We start from the raw sequence: 22533 nt of genomic DNA, 5'->3' as shown, positions 1-22533 counted from the left end.
AATAAATGTTCTGATTTTTCCTTCTGTTGCTTTTACTATACCATCTACTCACACAACTCTCTGCAAGCAGAGTTTTATATGAGGGAATTAATACACAAGAAAGATATTTCACTTTATATGACAACTGCTAACTATGGCAGAAACTGCTGGTGTCCTATCCATTACTCATTCTCTCCTTCTCACTAAAAGTATCTGTTATTAGTTGTGGCAATGAGTCCAACAAAAAACACAGTGTTTCCTAGCTCTTCTTGCAACTGGACATGGTCATGTGACAAAATTGTGGCTGAAACACAAATAGAGATGTTAAGAAGGAGTTCTGGGAAAACTTTTTTAAAGGACTTTCAGCCATTTTTGGGCCCTTAGGAATGAGAACTATTTGCTCACAAGGTGGAAGCAATGAACTGAAGTGCCATACCAGCCCTGAAGCTTCACTTATGGATTTCTTTTATAGAAATAATAAATTTTTATCTACAGTTTCCAGTTAAATACAGTTAGACACACGGGTGTGTGTGTGTGTGTGTGTGTGTGTGTGTGTGTGTGTGTGTGTGTGTGTGTGTGTGTGTGTGTGTATCTATGTGTGTTCTGGTCCTAGGGCTTGAATTCAGGGCCTGGGCACTGTCCCTGAGCTTTCTCACTCAGGGCTAGCACTCTATCACTTGAGCCAGCTTTTTGGTGATTAATTGGAGATATGACTCTCACTGAGGGCTGGGAAGTTGGCTCAGTGGTAGTGCTTGCCTTGCATGCCTGAGGCCCTGGGTTCGATTCCTCAGCACCACATAAGCAAAAAGGAAAAAGCTGGAAGTGGCGCTGTGGCTCAAGTGGTAGAGCACTAGCCTTGAGCTGAAGAGCTGAGGGACAGCACCCAGGCCCAGAGTTTAGGCCCCATGACTGGATCCCTCTCCCCCCCCCCCCCCCCCCCCCAAAAAAGACTCTCACTGAGTGGCGCATTGGTAACTCACGCCTACATTCCTAACTACTCAGGAGGCTGAGATCTGAGGAATGTGGTTCTAACCTAGGCAGGACACTCCAAGAATGGTTCAAAGCCAGCCTGGACAGGAAAGGCCGTGAGACTCGTATTTCCAATGAAATACTCAGATAACTAGAAGTGTCCCTTTGGCTCAAGTCGTAGAGCGCTAGCCTTGAGCTGAAGAGCGCAAGGACAGTGCCCCAGCCCAGAGTTCAAGCCCCACGACTGACCAAAAATAAATAAATAAAATGAAATTAAATACACACACACACACACACACACACACACACACACACACACACACACACACACATTTGGTCGTGGAGCTTGAGCTCTGGGCCTGCGTGCTGTCCCTCAACTCTTCAACTCAAGGCTAGTGCTCCACCAGTTGAGTCACTGCACCACTTCCCCTCTTGCTCTTTTTTTTTTCTTTTTTAAAAATTTCCTCAGGTACTGGCAAGAACTCAAGACTTCACACTCATGCTTGGCTTTTTTGCTTATGGCTGGTGTTCTTCACTTGAGCCACATTGTCAGTCTAACGTTTTGCTAGTTCACTGCTGACAGCGTCTCAAAGATTTTTCTGCCTTGCTGTCTCTAAACCTCAATCCTCCAGGTTTTAACCTCCTTAAGTAGCTAGGATAATAGGCGTGAGCCTCTAACATTCAGTTTCCCTTTAGTTCTTTTGTTTTGGGGTCCGGTTGTCCTGGGCGCTGTCCCTCAGCTCTTTAGCTCAAGGATAGCGCTCTACCACTTGAGCCACAGTGCTACTTCCGGCTTTTTTCTTTTTGCTTAGTTCTTTTGTTTTTGATACAGGATCTTTCTATATAGCTATCTTCCTTTCCCAAGTCAAACATTTTCTCAAATCTGAACATTCATTATATTTAAAATAATACTATAGCAAGGGAGTCCAGGGTGGGTATGAATAGTCCAGTCCAGTTCATTTGGAGATATTTCCACTTAATTCTTCCTGGTGTCCATTAAGTAACTATTATCTCAAACCTCCCATGTTTCCCAAAGAGGCAGTAATTCTGAGAAAGGGTACTGTATTTAGCACATGCTGAAAGAAACATTGACCTTCCCATGACCAACACATAGCCTCACCCCTCCTCACTGATATAGATAGAAAAAACAGTTTCTTTTTATCTTCTAGCTTTCATATTTGTATCTAACAGGCATTAACAAAATGTTTAAGATTACCTTAAGAATCAGGCTCCAGCTGAGCACAGTGGCGCATCCCTGTAATCCTAACTCAGGAAGCTGAGATCAGGATGATAGTGTTCAAGGCCAGCCTAGGCAAAAAGTTCACAAGATCCCAATCTCATCCAGTCTCTGGGCAAAGTGGTAGGCACCAATATCCCACTATGCAAGAAATGAAAATAGGAGCATCACAGTCGACATCGGCATAAATGTAAGATTCTATTAAAACAAACAAACCAAAAAACTAGAGCAAAAGGGTTGGGCTCAGATGATACAGCACCTGACAGGTACAAGGGTGAGTTCAAACCACAGTACTGCGAACAGCAGCATAAGCTGAGTGGCACATGACTATGATCATAGTTGGGAGACTGATGCAAGAGGATCAGAAGTTTGAGGTCAGCCTGAGCAAGTTAGTGAGACCCTATCTCAAAAACAAAAAGGATCAAGGGCAAGGCTCCAGAGGAAAAGTCCAGCATATACTATCAAGGCCTACAGTTCAAACCCTAGTCCCTAAAAAAAAAAAAAAAAGAAGAAAGAAGAAAAATGGCAAGATCAAAAAGAATTAAGACTTGAGGCATCTACCTCTCAATGGGTGCTATTTTGCAACACAAAGATCAAGCTTTGGAAATACTCCCATGTCATTACTCTGTGCCAAATTAAATTCCTGTAGGTGTTATCCTCCCACTACCCTCTACAAAATTAAATTTTTGATTAAGGTTTCATACTCCCATCAGCTTTAGAAGAGGGGCAATACTAAGAGCTTATCCTCTGTGTACAAGTAACCCCTTACCCCATGGATGAGAGTAAGATGGAGAGAAGTTTGCTTTTCCAATTATAACAATAACATATTCTCAGAGAGAAGCTTTCCAGATGGTTTTTTGTTTTGTTTTTCTGGACTGACCTTTTGCTTGTTTGCCTGTTCAAGGCTGAACATTTGCCCGGTACCTTGTGGGATCATCAGCAGTCAAATGATTTTCAGAACCATACTGGGAAAATAGAACAACAGCTCTATCTAGTTATCTGGTATCCCAGGGACTTTACTGCTTTCTTTGTAGATTGTGCTCTGTTTTTTTTTTTTTTTTAATCAAGATTATTACTTCAACAAAGGGCAAATAGAAGTGGGGGTGAGAACAGGTATACACTGACAAACCCACATGACTATTAAACAGTTCTATCAAATGACTTAGAGGACAGATTTGAATTAGTAATCTGAGTGAAGGCTAAGTTCTACCTGCAAAATGAAACTTCTATTTCCTACTAGTGATGTGGTCTCAAATACATGAAGAGAAACTACTTTTTCCCATAGCACCTTGGCAATATTATGAGCATCAGTAATGTTTATCAACTCCATACCTCTGCAAATATAATGGCAAGGCTCTAGAAAAAGCTAACAAACTCTTTTAGTAGAGCAGGCTAACTTAAGTTGTAAGAGGTTGAAGTGGAAAGAGGGAAAATTTTTAAAAAAGGAAAATAAGTGCCCCATTTCTCTACCTTAGAGTTGCTCCTGTTGATCCTTGTACCTCTACTTCTTTTTGTGTAGGGGTGGAGGTTGGAGGGGATAGGAAATGTATCACGCCAGTACTAGGGCTTCAACTCAGGTCCTGGGCACAGTCATTTAGCTTTTTTACTCTAGGTCAATCCTCTATCACTTGGGCTACAGTTCCACTTCTGGCTTTTTGCTGGTTAGCTGAAGTTAAGAGTTTCATGAACTTTTCTACCTGGGCTGGCTTTGAACTGTAATCCTCAAATCTCAGCCTCCTGAGTAGCTAGGATTGCAGATATGAGCCACCAAAGCTTGGCTCATAATTCTTTAACTATCAAATGTACCATACTAATAAGATGTTAATATTAGCAGGAATTTGGTGTAGGGATTCCCCATATACTTCCCTTTGGTCTGAGACTGGGACTTGAATTTGGTACCTAATACTTTTGCTCATTGGCTAGCATGTGTCTGAGCCACATTTCCAACACCTGTCAGAACTTCTATCTTCAGTTTTGTTTTTTTTTTGGTAGGTCTTAAATTGCTCTAAAATAATGCTTATTTTAAAAACTTTAAAAAGCTTTAAATTTTAAAAAATGTCAGAGAAGGTGCTGGCATATAGCTCATTGGTAGATATGTGCTTAGTGCCTGCATAGGCATGGCATATCTTATGTCTTGAACTTTGACTCTCTTAATGTGATTGAGATGAATACGTCTGAACAACTGGCTATATTGGAGGGTCCCATACCCCTTCCTCTGCTTCAAAAAATTTCCGGAATGGTCTATAGAACTGAAGAAAATGTTTTACTGGTTTATATATAGGATGTTACTCATAAACAGTCAATGGAGGAAATGTCCAGGGCAAGTTATGGAAGGTGAGGAAGCAAAGCATCCATACCTGCTCTGGGCATACCATTCTCCTAATACTTCTATCTGTTCAGCAGGCTGGAAGCTCAGAGGACTGAACTCAGTTCTTGTGCATGACAAAGCACACATTACTACTGAAGTATGCCTCTAACTCCAAGATTTTTTGTTATTGCTGTTGGTGGTGGTGGGGTTTAAAACTCAGGGCCTGGGCACTATCCCTGACCTCATGGTCCGGATGACTTTGAACCATGATCCTTAGAACTCAGCCTTCTGAGTTGCTAGGATTGTAAGTATGAGCCACCTGTGCCCAGCTCCAAGAGTTTTGGGTGTTTATTTTGGCCAGTTCTGGGGCTTGAAGTCTGGGCCTGGGTGCTGTCTCTGATCTCCTCTTGCCTCAAGGCTAGTAGCACTCTACCACTTGAGCCACAGTGCCACTTCTGGCTTTTTCTGTAATTAACTGGAGATAGGAATCTCATGGACTTTCTTGCTCGGGCAAGAATCAGATCTCAGCTCCCCCCCTCCCCCCCCCCAGTAGCTAGGATTACAGGTGTAAGCCACCTGCACCCAGCTCCAAGAGTTTTTATAGAGCTTACTATCCATCCCTCCCACTTTCACTCTTTTCCTGGAAATTAGTGGTTGGGCTTAAACCCTTTAATGCTCTAATGTAGGGGTGGGGAATGTCTGGTCTGTGAGCCATGTATATCCCTTGAAAACATGACAGGACATGATAGGACACACATACTTCTTGCCAGCTGCTTGTGGCCATCTGCTTGCAATGATAATTTTGTACTGCCCACAAATGATGTTACAAATATCCAAGTGGCCCATGGCAGAACAAAGGTATTTCTAATGACTAATCCTAGGAGACTTCTAAATTAAAAATCAATCCTCAGAGTAAAGAATGGGGTTCCAGTTTTAATGATAAGAGATCAGTGCTTCAAGGGAAATGATGATTCTTTGAACACTGAAGTGTTTAACATTCAAGACTATTCTCAGACCTACCTTCATGGATTCATGACTAAATCCTACAGGTGGCTTTTCTTTGAATAAATATAGCAACAACCATTTTATTAAAATCTAGGGGATAATGTGAACTAGTTGATACAACAAAAAAGACATAGGGAAGGAATTCCCCCTCTTTGGAAAAGTGCTTCAGAAAGTAGAAAACAACTTTGGCCTAGGCTGGAAACTCCGAACTATAGGGCAGTGACAGGAGAGAACGCCAAAGTGTGAATATAGGTATTCTCTACTCTAGGAACTGCCTGTGTTAGGAGCTTCACGTATGCACGATTACATCAGGGCCAGTTAGAGCATGAGGAGAATGGATATTACTTACAGTATCTGATAGATTAGTGAGCAAGTAGGAGATATTTTCATGCCACCTCCTCAAATAGTTGGGAAGGACTTTGAACAAAGGCTCATAACTCAACAGAACGGGGTGAGCATCAGACAGTGTATGTCAGCTATTATGTTTGACTACGAAGGTGAGATAGCCTGAAAAATATAAATTAAACTCCCACACATTTTTTCCTTTGACTTTTGAAGTGTGATAGTGCCTAAGTGTTGAATAAATAACAAATATGAAAGGAACACACTGACAAGGTATCTTTGTTAAAATCATTTTTTAAAATTTGAAATAATTACAATTCACAGGAAGTTTAAAATATAGTACAGCGAGGCCTTTACTTAGTTTCCATGTATAACATCTTTTTTTCTTCTTTTTTTTTTTTTGCCAGTGCTTGAACTCAGGGGCTTGAACTCAGGGCCTGAAATTTTTTTGCTCAAGGCTGGCACTCTACCACTTGAGCCAAAGGACCACTTCTGGCTTTTTCTATGTATGTGGTACTGAGGAATTGAACCCAGGGCTTCACACATGCTAGCCCAGCATTCTAGCACTGAGCCACATTCCCAGCCCCCAGGTATAACATCTTACTAATGGTAGTAAGCCAACGAAACCAGGAAACTGACATAAGTGTACTCATCTTCTGATTTTGCAACCTATACCAAAACTCTATGCAGATTTTATTGTTCAGATTTATATCAGATTTATATAACCACCTCTATAATCAAAATTCAGAATTGTTTTAATACCACAAATATCATCACAGACATCTCCATCCGCCTCCATTCCCTTCCATTCCATTCCTAATTTCTTCCAACCAGTATCTTCTTCTCTCTATAATTCTGGCTTTTTGAAAATGTTATAGAAAGGGAATCATACAGTGTGCAATTTTTCAGATTTTCTTTTTTACTCAGTATAATTTCAGAGGCTTCTATCTTAGGATATATATACATATATATATACCACAATTTTGCATTTTTTACAGGATAAAATGATACTAAAATGTTGACCTTCCTAGATTCACCTGATGGCTATTATTATTTGACCTATATTAATATCTTCCTATTATTTTATGTCTTAAAAAGTCTTACCTGTAAACATGAACAGGGTAACATAGGTTAACTGTTAACTAACCACTGCATACTGGAATGGCTTAAGGCAAGTGTTCAAAGGTTACATTTTGTCCAAATGTAAGGGTGAGGTTGTAGCTCTGATAAAACTACAAGGGTTTCCTGGGAATTCCTTAGGCAAATTAGAATAAAAACCAAGGAATATAAAATGTTAGAATATAAACTATTTAGAATGTCATCCCTTTCAACAAATAGAGCAATTATGAGAGAGAAAATGTTCCCTTCTTTACCATCCAGAAGCCAGTGCTGGTACTTAGGTCACATGGGTGATATCTGATCATTCTAGAAACCTAGAAGCCATTGCTGAGATTATGGAAGGGCAAGGCTCTCTATGTTATGTGAGCTATGGGAACAGCAAAGATCCTAAACATGGGCTTTGAAGAATTAAGCTCTATTTTATCTACTGTTTTTGAATCAGAGACTCACAAATTCATAGAGCTCAGTCCCTAAATTCTTTGACTTTGAGGTCAAGGGGTATGGGAAATGGAGAAGTTTTACCTTGCTTTCTACTGTAATCTGTTTTCTTTTTATCTAGGCCTCTGTCGTAAAGCTGGACTTGAGGTTTAGCAAATGCCGTGTTATTTTGTTCACTTTATTCAGGTGCACTGTCTTTACCTTGCACACTGCACAACAATTGTTAGTATGGATGAGTTTCACACACATTGCACATTTTGAAAAAATATTAACTTTTGTTAGTTATCTTAAGGCATAAAGTTAAGACACCTCTATAATAAAACCAGGTTCTGATGGCTCACAATGAAATATAGGTACCGAGAAAGGAGACTAACAAAATGTGGATGTGTGCTCAAATTGTAGAGCACGAGGCTTGAGTGGAAAAAGCTAAGCAAGAGCACGAGGCCTTGAGTTCAAGACCCAGCACAGGAACAAAAACCAGAGAAAGGGATATAACCTTTTTTTTAAGAAAAAATGTAAGCTGGCATCTTTTTGGAATAACTCTGGCAGTATTTACCAAATCTGGAATGCTTATATCTATTGTTCTGCAATTCTACTTCTAATAATCTATTCTCAGATTGGTGCAGATGATGGTTTATGCATACTTTTTTAGTGTTGGTTGCGGGGCTTGAATTCTGGGCCTAGGCACTGTCCCTGAGCCTTCAGCGCTCTACCACTTGAGCCACAGCACCACTTCTGGTTTTCTGGTGGTTAATTGGAGAGAAGAGTGTCATGGACTTTCCTGCCCGGGCTGGCTTTGAACCGAAATCCTCAGATCTCAGCCTCCTGAGTAGCTAGGATTACAGGCATGAGCCACCACACCCGGCATGCATATATATTTTTATGCACGGCTGTAAGATGTTCATATGTATATGACATTTCCACAATATTCTTAGTTATATTAAATAATTAAAAACTTGACATTTCTTATTTGGGAAAAGGTTAAATAAATTAGAGCATATTAAATTAGGAACTACTATACAGTAATAAAGATAATTAAATTGATTATAAGAATTATACTTCTAGCCAGGTGCCGGTAGCTCATGCCTGTAATCCTAGCTATTCAGGAGGCTGAGATCTGAATATCACGGTTCAAAGCCAGCCCAGGCAAGAAAAGTCTGTGAAACACTTATCTCCAATAAACCACAAGTGGCACTGTAGCTCAAGTGGTAGAGTGCTAACCTTGAGCTGAAGAGCTGAGGGACAGCGCTCAGGCCCAGAGTTCAAGTCTTACAACTGACAGAAAAAAAAGAAATGTACTTCTTTTTATAGTAAAGGTCTAGAATGATGCATAAATATTATTACAGAGTTTATCATGGGTTGGGGAAAATTGGATGAGAAAAAAACCAAAAGATTTAAAATATTTAACATTGCTTGAATTTTCAAAAATGAGTGTCAACATTTATATTCTGTATCTACCTAAACAAAAAATTATGAAAATTTCATCAGCAGAATATACTCCAAATACAGCAGGAGAAAGGCTGTATTATCTATTTATTAAGCTATTTTAAAATAGTGAATTATCTGTATACATCTGGCAATGTATGGTGGCAATATTTACAAATATAACTTAATATTTGGACTTCACATACAAAAAGATATTTGATATTTTGGAAAACACGACTGAGGTTTATAGACATAGTAGCTTAATTAATGATGAACTCACTGAATGAGACTCTCTATTTGGAAACTTTTTGTTGTTGTTGTTAAGAACTGAGTGAGGTGAGGTGGCTCACATCTGTAATTCTAGCTACTCAAGAGGCTCAGATCTGGGGATGGCAGTTGGAAGTCAGCCCAAGCAGGAAAGTCCATGAGACTCATATTCCCAATAAAGAACTCAGAAAAAGCTGGAAGTGGAGCTATGGCTCAAGTGGTAGAGCACTAGCTTTGAGCAAAAGAAGCTCTGGGCCCAGACCCTGAGTTCAAGCCCCAAGAACATCAAAAAAAGAAACAGGAAAAAAAAGAAAAAAATAATAAAGCTGGGCGTTAATTAACACCTATAGGTGTTAATCCTAAGCTATGCAAGACGCTGAGATCTGAGGATTGTAGTTTAAAGCCAGCTTGGGCAGGAAAGTCCATGAGACTCATCTCCAATTAGCTACAAAAAAAAAAAAAAAAAAAAAAAGCTGGAAAGGAGCTGTAGCTCAAAATGGTAGAGAACTAGCCTTGAGAATAGAAGCTAAGGGACACTGCCTGTTAGATTATTTGGATTTTGCCAGAAAACCATGCAGACATCCAGGTACAGAGAACAAAGAAAGGTTTATTGCTGGGAAAGGGACCAGGAAGAACCCTTCTAGTGAGAAGCACCTACTATTGTCTGAGGTGTCCTATATAACCTAGGAGGTTTAGGAGGGGCTAGGAGGCAGAGACCCCTGGTGTGAAAGTGCAGGCCAGGGGCTTCATCATGGCGGACTAGGATTTATGGCTGTTATCCAAACAGTAAGGAGACCTGCAACTGCCCAGACCTGAAGGTCACTCTATGGGGCTCTTGCTGCCTTATATGGTGGTAGCTGCCCCAGAGAAGTGCCATCTCAAGGTAGAGGGGGTTGGAGGCTGATTATTTACTGCCTTTACTAAGTGGGCCTAGTGTTGCCCAGGAAGGGAGCATGCTAAACTATGGAGAGGGGAAGTGTACTAAGCTATGGGAAGGGAACTCTATTCGAGAACACTAGAACTCTAGGACCAGCACTAAAACCAGCACCAAAGGGGGAAAAAAAATCCATTCAGCCATGAAGGCTGCAATTTGAGTTCATGTGTATTTATCTACACCTTCAGTGCTTTGCACATAATACATACTCTCAATAAATACTGACTGCATGAGTCTTCAGTTTAAATCTTTTTTGTTTTTGGTAACACCTACTTATTTAAAGCAAGATATTTTTAGAAACGATATATGGTTGCGGTTATTACTTGCTCTTCAAGTGGGGACAGCAGCTCCCTATTTCTACTGGGAGAGGTTTAAAATTTGGTTTGAAAGCAGTGGCTCACATTCTGGCGATCTGTGAATCCAAAGGCCATTCAATTTCACAACTAGACAGTCGATGAAAGGGGAAAAAAGCGTGTTGTCAGTAGTTAGACACTTACTTGTATTACATATACCTATTTATTTTTGTTCAGACAGAAAGGGCTGTGGTGCAAACGAACTGACTGTGAACTTGTAAATAAATCACACTACTCGTTATATTTTCATGTGGAAAAAGTGAATAATCTCTACCTAAAAGTGACCACCCCCACCCCCATCCCTACCCTGAGAAAGGTAAGACTTTTAAAACTATGGCAATACAGTGTCCACACTAGATTCGGGCAAATGCAAGCTCCATGTAAACTCAGTACCGGATTGTCAGCTAGAAAAGCACTGCGACGAAAACTGCTTAAAAATTACCAGGCACTCCATTCCAGGATCTTCCTAACCACACCTACCGGGCTGGAGCCGGGCCTAGGAGGCGACTCCCTTCGCCTTGAGGCGGACCTGCGGGACTGGCCCCGGCCGGGGTTCTTCCCCACTCAGGCCTTGAACTTCCCAGGGCTGCAGAACCCGAGTCTCCGAAAAACGACAGCCAGGGACTTGTTTCCAACGGCCGTGCCCGGTTTCTGGCCTTGCAGCCAACAATGTCGGAGCAATTCCATCTCGGCTCTAGGGTCTCCGCGGGACATTTCTACCGACGTTACAGAGTCGGGCCTGGGCTTTTCCCGCCAGCAGGGGGAGGTGTGCCAGCAGGGCTTCCGCCGGGCCGGAAGGCCCGCGGGGCAGGCGCGAGGACGGGCGGCCGAGCGCAAAACACAAGGCGCGCGCTCCCGCGAACGCAGGAGCGAGGCGAGGACACGCACGCGTGCGTGCGTACGTGCGTGCGTCGCGACGTGATTCGGAGGGCGGGGCGCAGTGGCGAGGGCGGGAAGAGGGCGCCCTGGAGCCGAGCCCAGGGTGGGCGCGAGCGCAGGGGCGGGCCCCGAGGGAGGGCGTCGACGCCGGGGGGGGCGGGGCCGAGCGAGGCGGGGACGCGCTCGCGGGCTGGGAAGGCGGAGGCGCGGAGGTGGCGGGAGCGTGCCTGGTCCCCGCCCCTGTTTCCCACTCTTTCCACCTCCGACCGGCTGGGGCTCTGGAGAGGCGCCGCTCGCCGGTCCCCGGAGCTGCCCTGCCCCTGCCGCCGCCGCCGCGGCTAGCCCGTCCGTCCGCGCACGGTGCGCTCCTCCGTCTGGGCCATGGATGGGTAAGTGCCAGGCGGCGCGGCGCAGCGCCCGCGTCGGGCTGCTCGGGCTCCGCTTCCTCCCACTCGGCGGGACACGCCGAGGGCCGGAGAGCCGGGCGCGGCGTCGCCCGACGGCGGGGCTTCCGGGCGCCTCCGGGGGGGACCCCGAGCCTCAGGAACGCCGGCCGCCCCAGCCGCTCCTTCCTGTTCGTGGCGCCTCAGTTCTGCCCGCCCCTTCCCACCCTCACTGGGCGCCCCGGGAAGCGGGGGAAGCCCGGCCCGACCGCCGGTGCCGGGGTCCGCCCTCCGCGTCCGGAGTCCGGGGAGCGGGGCCGGCCGGCCTCCCGACACTTCCTCCCGGAAAATGGTGTGCGGCGCTGGGGGAGGAAGGCGGCGGTCGGGTGGACGGCCGGGCGGACCGACGGGCGACTTGCTGTTTACCGGTGGGGTGGGGCGAGGGGAGCGGCGGAGCTCTCCCCGCAGGCGAGGCGAGCGGCCGCCGGGTGGCGACAGGCCAGTGCGCGCGTCGGTACACGTCTGGGCGGCGACCGGGTCTCGAACCCGTGCCCCGCGCGTGGTCTCGGGGCGCCAGGGGTGGGAGATAATGTTTCCGATTTCATGCCCACCGGGCGCCTGTTCCTAGTGACCGTAGACGCCTTCCCGTTGTCCCCCACTCCCAAGAAACTTGGGTAAAATTCGTTGCCTTCCTTGTATGAAAAGAGATTGTGTAAGTGCAGTTTTCGGGGAGCTTTTCAAACACAGCAATTAAATTGACCCGAATAAAAGGATGTAGAGTCACCTATTCCGTGTAAATATTTCTCTGGGAAGTCAAGGGATCTGGGGTGAGGCCTGATATATTTTCATGATTAAAGCAATGATCTTGGTGAATTAATTGAAGACAGTGTTATCTGTGCATCAAGATTTTTTAAAAAATCGTCAACTATCCCCATTATGAGATTTTGTTTGGCTTGCTAAGTGCGCACACTCGAGCACACACACACACACACACACACACACACACACACACGGCGTTTTTAAATTTTATTTATTTACTTTTGATGATAAGATTTCTGCCAGTTTCTTGCATGTGAAATATGTAGAACTTGCTTATAAAGTAAAAGCCTGTTTACGTTTTGCTATACAGTTGATTGTTACCTGTTACTGGAAGACACTAAAATCTAACAACAAATTTTGCCTTCATTAAGTTTCATTTCTTAGTTAGTTTCACAATATTAAGTGTGATGTGTGGATTACCTCATTTGAATGTGGATTGCACATTGCCACAGACATCAAAGTGTAATTTTAGATTTTTAAAAAAAATTTACGGTCTTGATATTCTTAAAGTATTGTTATTTCATTTATGCTATCGTGTCATTGAAGGTTCTTTGAGAGAGAAGACTCAAAACATAGTGCCTTATTCAGTTTCATTTTAAATGCATGCTTGTGCCAGTATTGTGCCAATGTTTGAGTTCAGGAAGGCTGTGTAATTAGTTTCATGATGTGTAGTGAATCATTCGTAGAAGTTTGACTTCAGGAAGTGGGCTAGTTTTTTTGGGTCGCAAAATTTATAGTTAAAAAGAGAGGACTTTTGACTTTCTTATTTTGGGTGTTAAACTCTTGGACCACCATGAAGTACAAATTGCTCTTTCTGATAGTTATCTGTTTGCTTCATCTGTGATTTTAAAGCTGTTTATTGGCTTAAATATAGGAAGGTAAGTTCATTTCAGAGTTACAATGTGGCATGTTTTACTGTGTCAGGACCAATATAGTACTACACACACATTTTTTAAATGCAGAAAACATCAGTATTTTGTCACCTTTAAATATCAGAAAAATGAATTTCAAGTTTCAGACCTCTACAAGGGAAAATTTAAAAATCTATATGGTTATTGTTTAAAACAAATATATGTCACTTAAACATATTAAGTAATTAAATAATGATGCCATTATAGATTATTAGTAGTAATGTAATTTATATGTAGCTTTTTCGTAGGAAATTTGGGGCCAAACAATTCATTGAAGATAAGGAAGAGGATGAGTTCTTGTACAGCACACTTTATGGGGCTTTTTACACTTTATTTTTTAAAAAATTTTATTGTAAAGATGCTGTAGAGAGGGGTTACAGTTACATGAGTAAGGCAATGGGTACATTACTTGTCCATCATTGTTACCCCTTCCCTTGTCCCACTATCCCTTCACTTCCCCTTGAGTACTTTTCTTAAATAAAAAGAACAAAGCCTGCCACCACTGGATCTTGCCTGTAATCCTGTTCAGGAGAAAAATGAGATCTGAGGATTGCTGTTCAAAACCAGCCTGGGCAGGAAAGTCCATGAGACTCTCCAGTTAACCATTCCAAAAGCTGGAGTGGAGCTGCAGCACAAGTGCTAGAGTGCTAGCCATAGCAGTGCCCAGGTCCTGAGTTCAAACTCCAGTAGCAAGGCAAGCACTCTACCACTGAGCCACCTTCCCAGCCCCCAAACTCCAGTAGCAGTACCAAGAAAAAAAAATGACAACATCTCTCTCTAGTTCTACTTCAAATACCAGCTTCCTGTGTGTTTCTGTTTCCTCTAAGAAGGAATTTTTATTTAAACACAGTTTTAATGTGTTTTAAAATAAAAAATAATGCATCAAAACTTAAAATTTTTGATACTTGAAATTTGATGTTTATTTTATTTTTTGATGGTGGCGGGGTTTGAAATCAAGGCCTTGTATTTATTACAGAGTGCTCTACCACTTGAACCATGCTCCCAACCTATGACATTTGTATTTTAGTTCTGAGAGACTTAATTGTATTCTGGTGAGTTCTTTGTGATAAATGCAGATTTGCAAGATACTTTGTATTTCTGTAAAATCCAACACTGGTTTGTTGCATTTAAAATTGTAGATGTGATCATATGTACCAATGATTTAAAATAGCTTTGGTGATTTTAAATCTTGTTTTGGATTTTTTTGAATAAAAATAAAATATTGAAGCACAACCGAAGAGTTTCTAAATACTACAAGATAATTTATTTTACTTCTTGCTTTACTGTTGAGACTTTGCTTTTATACTCTGCTGTTGCTAGACTGTTCCATCATTTTTCTTTGTATTAACATTTCACAACTCATCACATTTTTATTTTTATTATTTGTTATTATAATGCTTTTTCTTTTTTCTTTGATCTTATTATCTGTCTTTTAAAAACTTGTTCTCTAACTTTGTTTTCCATTTTCTCTTTTTACTTTTTCCATACAGTGTTGTTACAGATCTTATAACAGTCGGTTTAAAGGTAGGAATCTTTTACTATCCTTTCATAAACATTTTTGTATCTTAATTTTGACATTTTTTCCAGTTATGAAGGTATCTCACCTATATACAGAATTATCTGTTATATCATGTACTAGTAATTGTTCACTTTCATTCAGCTTCAAAATGAGTAGACCTGTGGCTAATTTTGGATTTGATGTAATTTCAGGGAGGAACTTTATATATATATATATTTATATATGAAGTATGAACAAAAATTGGGTCCAAAGTTTGACTTGACCTATCAGGGTGTTTTTTGGTTTTTGTTTCTTTTTCGTATTAAACGAGGCTCTGTTCTTTTATCTTTTTTATGAATATTCTTATGATGAATGAAATAACAATAGCAGATGCTTATTGCCTACTGTATTTCATGTGGTTTTCTGGTTATTTTTAATAATCATTATAACGATTCTTAAGGTAATTAGTATTGTCATTTAGGAGACGTAAAAGTGGGTTTGGAAAATTTGTCCTCCACACTTTTATTCAAACCCTTGTCTTGCTGGTTTGAAAGCATGATTTTTTTTTTTTTTGTTATTATACCTAGTTGTTAGCAATAAGGTTTCTATTTAAAAGGTAAACAAGCCAGAGATCTGGAAAATTAATATTTATAATAATGGTTTTCTACACTTCAAATCATTACAGTTTTATCAAAGTTGATTGATTAATTAGATTTAAAAATACAAACAGCAAATGATGCTCCTCAGTGAGGCTTTTAAAATGTGATTGGATGCCCTTAGTAATTTGGTATTTGATATAGCTGTGTAGGGATTCTAGTTCAAGAGGCTACATAGTGTTCTAATTACTGTAGAAAGAAGTTACTCGTCTTTGTATATCATGTATTGTAAATATTACAGATACATGTATGGAATAGTCTCTCATTCTGTGGTTGTCTATTCATATCTGTACATCATCTTGCTTACAATTTCTGTTTCTATTTCACACTTATCTGGATCTGATGGTGGTGCTTATATTCTTAATATGCCTTAAAAAATAAGCATAAAGGCAAAAAACAGAAATAGGATGTCCAAGACTAGCATAATTGGGGCTATTTTGTGTGTGTCTCAGTCAGTCCTAGGGCTTGAACTTAGGGCCTGGATACTGGCCCTGAGCTGCTTTTGCTCAAGGCTATGCTCTATTAATTGAGCCACAATTCCACTTCTGGCTTTTTTGGTAGTTGAGTGGAGGTAAGAGTCTTACAGACTTTCCTACTGAATCTGGTTTTCTCAGATTTCAGCCTCCTGAATAGCTAGGATTACAGGCATGAGCCACTGGCACATGGCTGAGTCCATTTCTTATATTTTTTCTTTGAAGTTGGTTGGAGTTGACCCGCTTTAGCAGTTAGGATACATTTATGAATTGGAAATAAAATGAAGGTCTTTTTTTGGTGCAATATATATTTTTGAGATATAGAGTAAATCTGTTTCTCAAATTACAGGCTCAGTTTTCATAATTTCTTTTGGTATTTGTAGGTGCCTGTGGGAGAAGAGATATTTAAAATGAATGTTGCTTGTTATATCAGAGTTGTAACTTGTAATGCTGGAGTTCTGTCTGGCAAAATAACATAAGACATTTACGAAAAAATGACCACTTAAGAGTTAAAGATATGCTTGAAGGACTGTCATGCTTTTTTTTATTATAGGGAAAATATATTCATGAGAAATGCAAGAAAATTTAATATTAGGCATAGGAAACATTTGAACATGACATTTGGCTTTTTGACTGTGTTTTGTAGCAGGCATTTTGAGAACTAGCCTAAAGATAAGTTGATTAGTTGATTTAGTAGGTAATTTATAGACTAAAAAACTGGAAGTATGCTATAAAATCATTCATTATATGGGATTTCTCATAAAATTGTTCTTTCATGGATTCTCTCCAAAGGAATTTAGTTACCAAATAATAGACCAATAAGGCTTACTTGTCACCTGAGTAGATAAAAGATCAATCAATATTTAATTCCTCCCTTTTTTTTTTGTCGGTCATGGGGCTTGAACTCTGGAATTGGGTGCTGTCCCTGCGCTCTTCAGCTCAAGGTGAGCACTCCATCGCTTGAGCCACAGCGCCACTTCTGGTTTTCTAGTGGTTTATTGCCTGGGCTGGCTTTGAACCAAGATCCTCAGATCTCAGCCTCCTGAGTAGCCACCGGTTCCCTGCTTTAATTCCTTCTGTTAGAGTCTAAATGTGATAGCACAACAGATGGTATTAGCCAGTGGCAAGAGTGGATTTCAGGTTGTGCCCTCTAAGTTTACTTTCCTGCATTCAGAGAAGTATTTTTTTTTTTTAAAGAAGTGGAAATACTCTTTAAATATAAAATTCATTATTTTGTTAAGGAGACTGATGTTTTATTTTTTTATTTTTATTTGGTGCTAATACTAGAATTCAGGACTTCAGGCTCTCTCCCTTGTTTTTTCTGTTTGTTTTTTTTCCCTCTACCACTTGAGGCCACACTTCAGCCTCCAGCTTTCTGTTGGTTAATTGGAGATAGCCTTATGGACTAGCCTTCTAAATAAGTAGCTAGGAGCTAGGGTCAGAGGCATGAATCTCTTGTATCTGGCCATTGTCTTTTTTCTTTCTTTCTTTCTTTTTAGTGAGTCCTAGGTCTTGAACTCAGCCTGGGCACTACTCTGTCTGAGTTTTTTTACTCAAGGCTAGTGTTCTGCCACTTGAACCAAAGCTCTACTTCGGATCTTTTGATGTAAATGGGGATAAGAGTCTCAAGGACTTTCCTGCCCAGGCAAGATTTCAACCAGGATCCTCAGATCTCAATCCCTGAATAGCTAGGATTTCAGGTGTGAGCCACTGGTGCCTGGCTCTTTCATCTTGTTTTAAGAGAGTACATTGAGTGTAGAAAAACTCTCATGTTTAGGAAAGATCATAATTGCCTTCTAATAATTTATATGTTTGCCACTATATAAAAAAGAACAATACAGACTGTTTAAGTTAATGTCTAGTTAAGTTAATGTTTAATGATTAGTTTTTTTTACTTTATTTGTAGACATTAGAGATTAGTAAACAACTCTGTTGATCAAATCTAGCTTGCTACCTAATTTCATATATAGTTTTATTGGAACACAGTCATATTTATTTCCATATTATCAATGGCTGCTTAAGCTGAGTTGAGTAGTTGTAGTAGAGACTGCAAAGCCCAAAATACTTACTCTAGCCTTTGAAGAAAAAGTTTGTTTCCTTCTGTACTTGTACTATAGGAAATGCATGTCTTGACTACAAATTCTTTTCCTTTGAAACTGAGATATACTTTGCCTAAAGTCTTAAGGCTACATACCATTTAGTAAGTTTTGACAAATGCCTCCACTAGTGCTTGGGATGCCCTAATCTAAATAATAGAATACCACTCTAAAAAGTTCTCAATTGCACCAGGCGCCTGTGGCTCACTCCTGTAATCCTAGCTACTCAGGAGGCTGAGATCTGAGGATCTTGGTTCAAAGCCAGCCTGGGCAGGAAAGTCCGTGAGACTCTTATCTCCAATAAGCCACCAGGAAACGCGAAGTAGCTCTGTGGCTCAAGTGGTAGAGTGCTAGCCTTGAGCTGAAGAGCCGAGGGACAGCGCCCAGGCCCAGAGTTCAAGCCCCATGACCGACCAAAAAATAAATAAATAAATTTCTTAATTGCTTCTTTCCAGACTGAGTGTAGCTACTGCTCTGATCTCTATCGCCATAGATTAGTTTTTATCAATGTTTGAACTTTGTATAAATGGAGTCATAGAATATACTCTTTTACTTAAAAATTATCTTGGGATTCCAGGCATATATCATTAGTTCATTTCTTTGTTTATTGAGTATTCTGTTGTATGATACATCAGTATTAAAAAATCTATGCTGGTTGGTGAAGGCTTGGTTTCTTTCCAGTTTGGGGACTTTTTGAATAAAATTCTGAACCCTTATATGTATGAACCTGTAAGTATGTATTATGAATATTCTTTTCAATGCCTAGGAATAGAGTTGTTTGGTGATAGGGTATGTGTATGTTAAACTTTATGAGAGCCAGGTACTGGTATCTGTTATCCTAGTTACTTGAGAGGCAAAGATGAGAATCGCGGTTCGAAGCCAGCCGAGGCAAGACTATCCATGAGACTTTTCTCCAACTAAAACTAAAAAGTCTGCATCAGAGCTGTGGCTCAATTTATGGAGTGCTAGTTTTGAAAAAAAAAAACACTAACAAAAACAGATGACTAAGCAACAGTGCCCAAACTGAGTCCCCCCCCCCCCCCCCAAAGCCAAAAAACTATCTGAAATGTTTTGAAATTGAATGCTCCCTAAAAGCTTGTTTAACAGCTTGGTCCCCAATCTGGCACTAGTGGGAATATCTTTAGAAAGTCTTGTGAGAGGTCTTTTTATTAATGAATATGTGTCCTAGAATGGGATTGGTGGAACCCTGGCCCTTTCTCCTCTCCTCCTCCTTTCTTCCTCCTGTTCCACTTCTTCCTTCTCCCCTCTCCTTCTTCTCCTTCGTCTTCCTCTTTCTCCTCTTTCCTCATTCCTTCTGTTCCTGTTCCTCTTCTGTTTCTCTTTTCTCCTTCTTACTCTTCTTCTTCCTTTTTTTCTTCCCTTTCTCATCTTTTCCTCCTCTGTCACCACCACCACCTCTACCAGCACTTGAGTCACAGCTCTACTTTCTGACTTTTTATGATTAATTGTAGTTAGGGGTCTCATGGACATTCCTGCCCAGGCTGGCTTTGAACCCTGATCCTTAGATCTCAGCTTTCTTAGTAGCTAGGATTACATGTATTACCAAGGCCTAGCTTTTCCCCCCTTTCCCCCTCCACCTGCACTGGGTTTTGAATTCAAGTTATCATGTTTAAGTCACTCCACCAAGCCCTTTTTTATATTTGCTTTAGAGTCTCATCATGCCTAGCCATTGTGCTTGATCCTCCTGTTTATACTTCTCCACATCTCTGTCTTGACAAGCATGTGCCACTCTGTCGCCATTGTGCTTCTCCTGAAGCTGGGATGACAGGTGCACTTCTATGTCATCCATTGGATGACACTCCATCAGCCTGGAGTCTTGTAAACTACTTGGGGCTTGCACTCAAGGCCTGGGCACTATTTCTGAGTCTCTCTTTGCTCAAAGTTTGTGCTCTACCACTTGAGCTACAGCTCCACATTCAGCCTTTTCTGAGTAGTTTATTGGAGATAAGAGTCTCATGGACTTTCCTGCTTTTGCTGGCTTCAAATCACAATCCTTAGAACTCAGCCTCCTGAGTAGCTAGGATTATAGGCATGAGCCACCAGCACCGAATTTGTAAATGATTTTTTTTTTTTTTTTAATGCCTGGACTGGCCTAGAACTGCCATCCTCCAGTTGCTGTCTTCCAAGCAGCTAGAATTACAGGCTTGAGCCACTGCTGCTGACTCTCTTTCGCTTTTGTTTCTCACTTTGGAGTGGTTTGCTGCATCATGCATGTCTTACCATTTCTACCTGGCAAGCTAACCAGAGGGTCAAAGCAGTAGATTCACTCTATGTAAAGACATCATTTCTCTTGTAAATTACCTTATGTAGTTCATCATTATGACAGAAAGCTCATTAACATGCTTGAACTATTTTCCAAAATGATGTATCACTTAACACTGATCATCTTTGAAATAGAGTTCAGGATGCCTTATATTCTTGCCAAATCTTGGTGCTATAGTCCTTTCTTTTAGACATGCCTAGTGGACATTACTAGTATTATTATCTCAATGTAGTTTTAGTTTTCACTGTTGATTTGATGGCTGCTTTTTAGCTAATCACTTGTGAATGTTGAATTTTAAAGCTGTTTCTTCTGGTCAGAACACATTTTATTTTATTTTTGGGACTGAGTTTTAAGCTTTAGGCATTCTACTGCTGAACCACAACTCCAGCCATTTTTTCAGTGATGGTTTTGCTTCCTATTCAGGTTCGTACTTGGATTGTGATCCTCCTTTTCTGTTTCTGCCATACCTAGGTTAGCAGATGCCTGCCATTATACCCAGCTTCTTTCTGTTGAGATGTCTGGTCTTTAATTAGAATCCTCCTGATTCCAGCCTCCAATGTAGTTAGCATGACAGACATGTACAACCATTCCTAACTATTGGTTGAGAAGGGGACCTCATAAACTTTTTTCCCTGACTATTTTCCACTTTATCCTCCTGATCTCAGCTTCCCAAATAGCTAGGACTACAGGCCTGAGGCACTGGTGTTTGGCGCTTAGGCTTTTTTTAATTTTTAATTTTTTTATTGTTATAAAGGTGATATACAGACTGGTTACAGTTACATAAGTCAAGTGATGAGTACATTTCTTTTTGGACAACGTTACCCCTTCCCTTGCTCTCTTTGTTTTTTTAAAGTATATTCTAATAGTGTCTTGTTATTAGTATATGACACAGTTCAAGTGTGAATTACCTTGTACATCACTTTTCTTTTTGTTACATTTGTTCCTTCTTTTCTCTCCTCCTCTCTCTCCTCTTTTGTTTATTTTTGATATTTTGATATTTTGTTGATTTTTAGATATAGTATTACTAAGTTGTTAAAACTGACCTCCTGCTTGGCATCCTCCCACCTCAGACTCTGGAGCCGAAGGCCTATGTTACCATACCTGGCTTCATCTCTGATTTTAATTGAGCATTTATGTAATTCCATTAATTTCTCTGAGCATATTAATTATGCTTTAGTAATTCCTTTAGACATTTTTGTTTGTGGTTGATCTTTATATTTTAGCATATATGTTTATAGCTCATCTTAATTCACTGTCAAAGACCACTATACTTCTTAATATGTACTGTGGATTTTTTTTTGGGGGGGGAGTGAGGTGATACTTAGTGTTTTGAATATGGAGCCTTACATTTGCTAAACAGTTGTTCTAAGCCCCTTTCTAGTATTTGGACCTTTTAGTTATTTTTATTTTTCAAGTAGAGTCTTTGTTTGTTTGTTTGTTTGTCATGGGCCTTGAACTCTGGGCCTGGGTGCTGTCCTTCAGCTCATCAGCTCAAGGCTAGCGTTCTACCATTTGAGCCACAGCACCACTTCCGGCCTTTTCTGCTTATGTGGTGCTGAGGAATCAAACCCAGGGCCTCATGCATGTGAGGTAAGCATTCTACCACTGAACTACTTTCCCAGCCCCTCAAGTAGAGTCTTGAAGTTTTACATGGAGCTGGCCTCAGAACTTGATCCTCCTATGTACAGCCTCTCTATAGCTGGGACCACAGATACATTTGTTGAGATGGGAACTTACTAACATTTTGCCTTGGCTAGACTCAAATCATGGTCTTCCCAATCTCTCTTAAGTAGCTGGGATTAACAGGCAAGCACTAAGTCTTCTGGTCTCTTGAGTGCATTTTATTTTTATTTGTTTATTTATTTTGTCGGTTGTGGGGTTTTAACTCTGGGCTTGGGCACTGTCCTTGCATTCCAGTTCAAGGCTAGCACTCTACCACTTGAGCCACAGTACCACTTCTGGGGTTTTCTAGAGGTTTATTGGAGATAAGAGTCTCACAGAGTTTCCTGCCCAGGCTGGCTTTGAACCTTGATCCAGATCTCAACCTCCTGAGTAGCTAAGATTACAGTGGCATGAGCCACTGGTGCCCAGCGTGGGTGCATTTTAACAGAGCATTCCCAATGACTCCTTACTGTTCCTTATAACCTTGCTGTCCTTT

At 41.0% G+C, this 22533-nt stretch overlaps 1 protein-coding gene across 4 annotated transcripts in view; it reads left to right on the top strand.

The window, feature by feature from the left end:
* Positions 1–11463: 11463 nt before the first annotated feature.
* Positions 11464–22533, top strand: part of Ptbp3 (polypyrimidine tract binding protein 3) — a 93010-nt gene continuing 81940 nt past the window's right edge. For 2 of the 4 annotated variants that reach the window (XM_042697690.1, XM_042697687.1), the window contains exons 1-2: positions 11565–11644; positions 14859–14892. In XM_042697690.1, the coding sequence (XP_042553624.1) occupies positions 11637–11644; positions 14859–14892 (42 nt within the window). In that variant the 5' untranslated portion in view covers positions 11565–11636. Of the gene's footprint in view, positions 11645–11863; positions 11991–14858; positions 14893–22533 lie in introns of those variants that run through there. The other 2 variants (XM_042697695.1, XM_042697692.1) reach the window with 2 other exon arrangements.

This window comes from Dipodomys spectabilis, unplaced genomic scaffold, assembly GCF_019054845.1.
Source record: "Dipodomys spectabilis isolate Male_0828 unplaced genomic scaffold, ASM1905484v1 ptg000006l, whole genome shotgun sequence".
Lineage (NCBI taxonomy): Eukaryota > Metazoa > Chordata > Mammalia > Rodentia > Heteromyidae > Dipodomys > Dipodomys spectabilis.
Note: the sequence above shows the minus strand (reverse complement) of the source record. Positions and strands in the feature narration are given on the sequence as shown.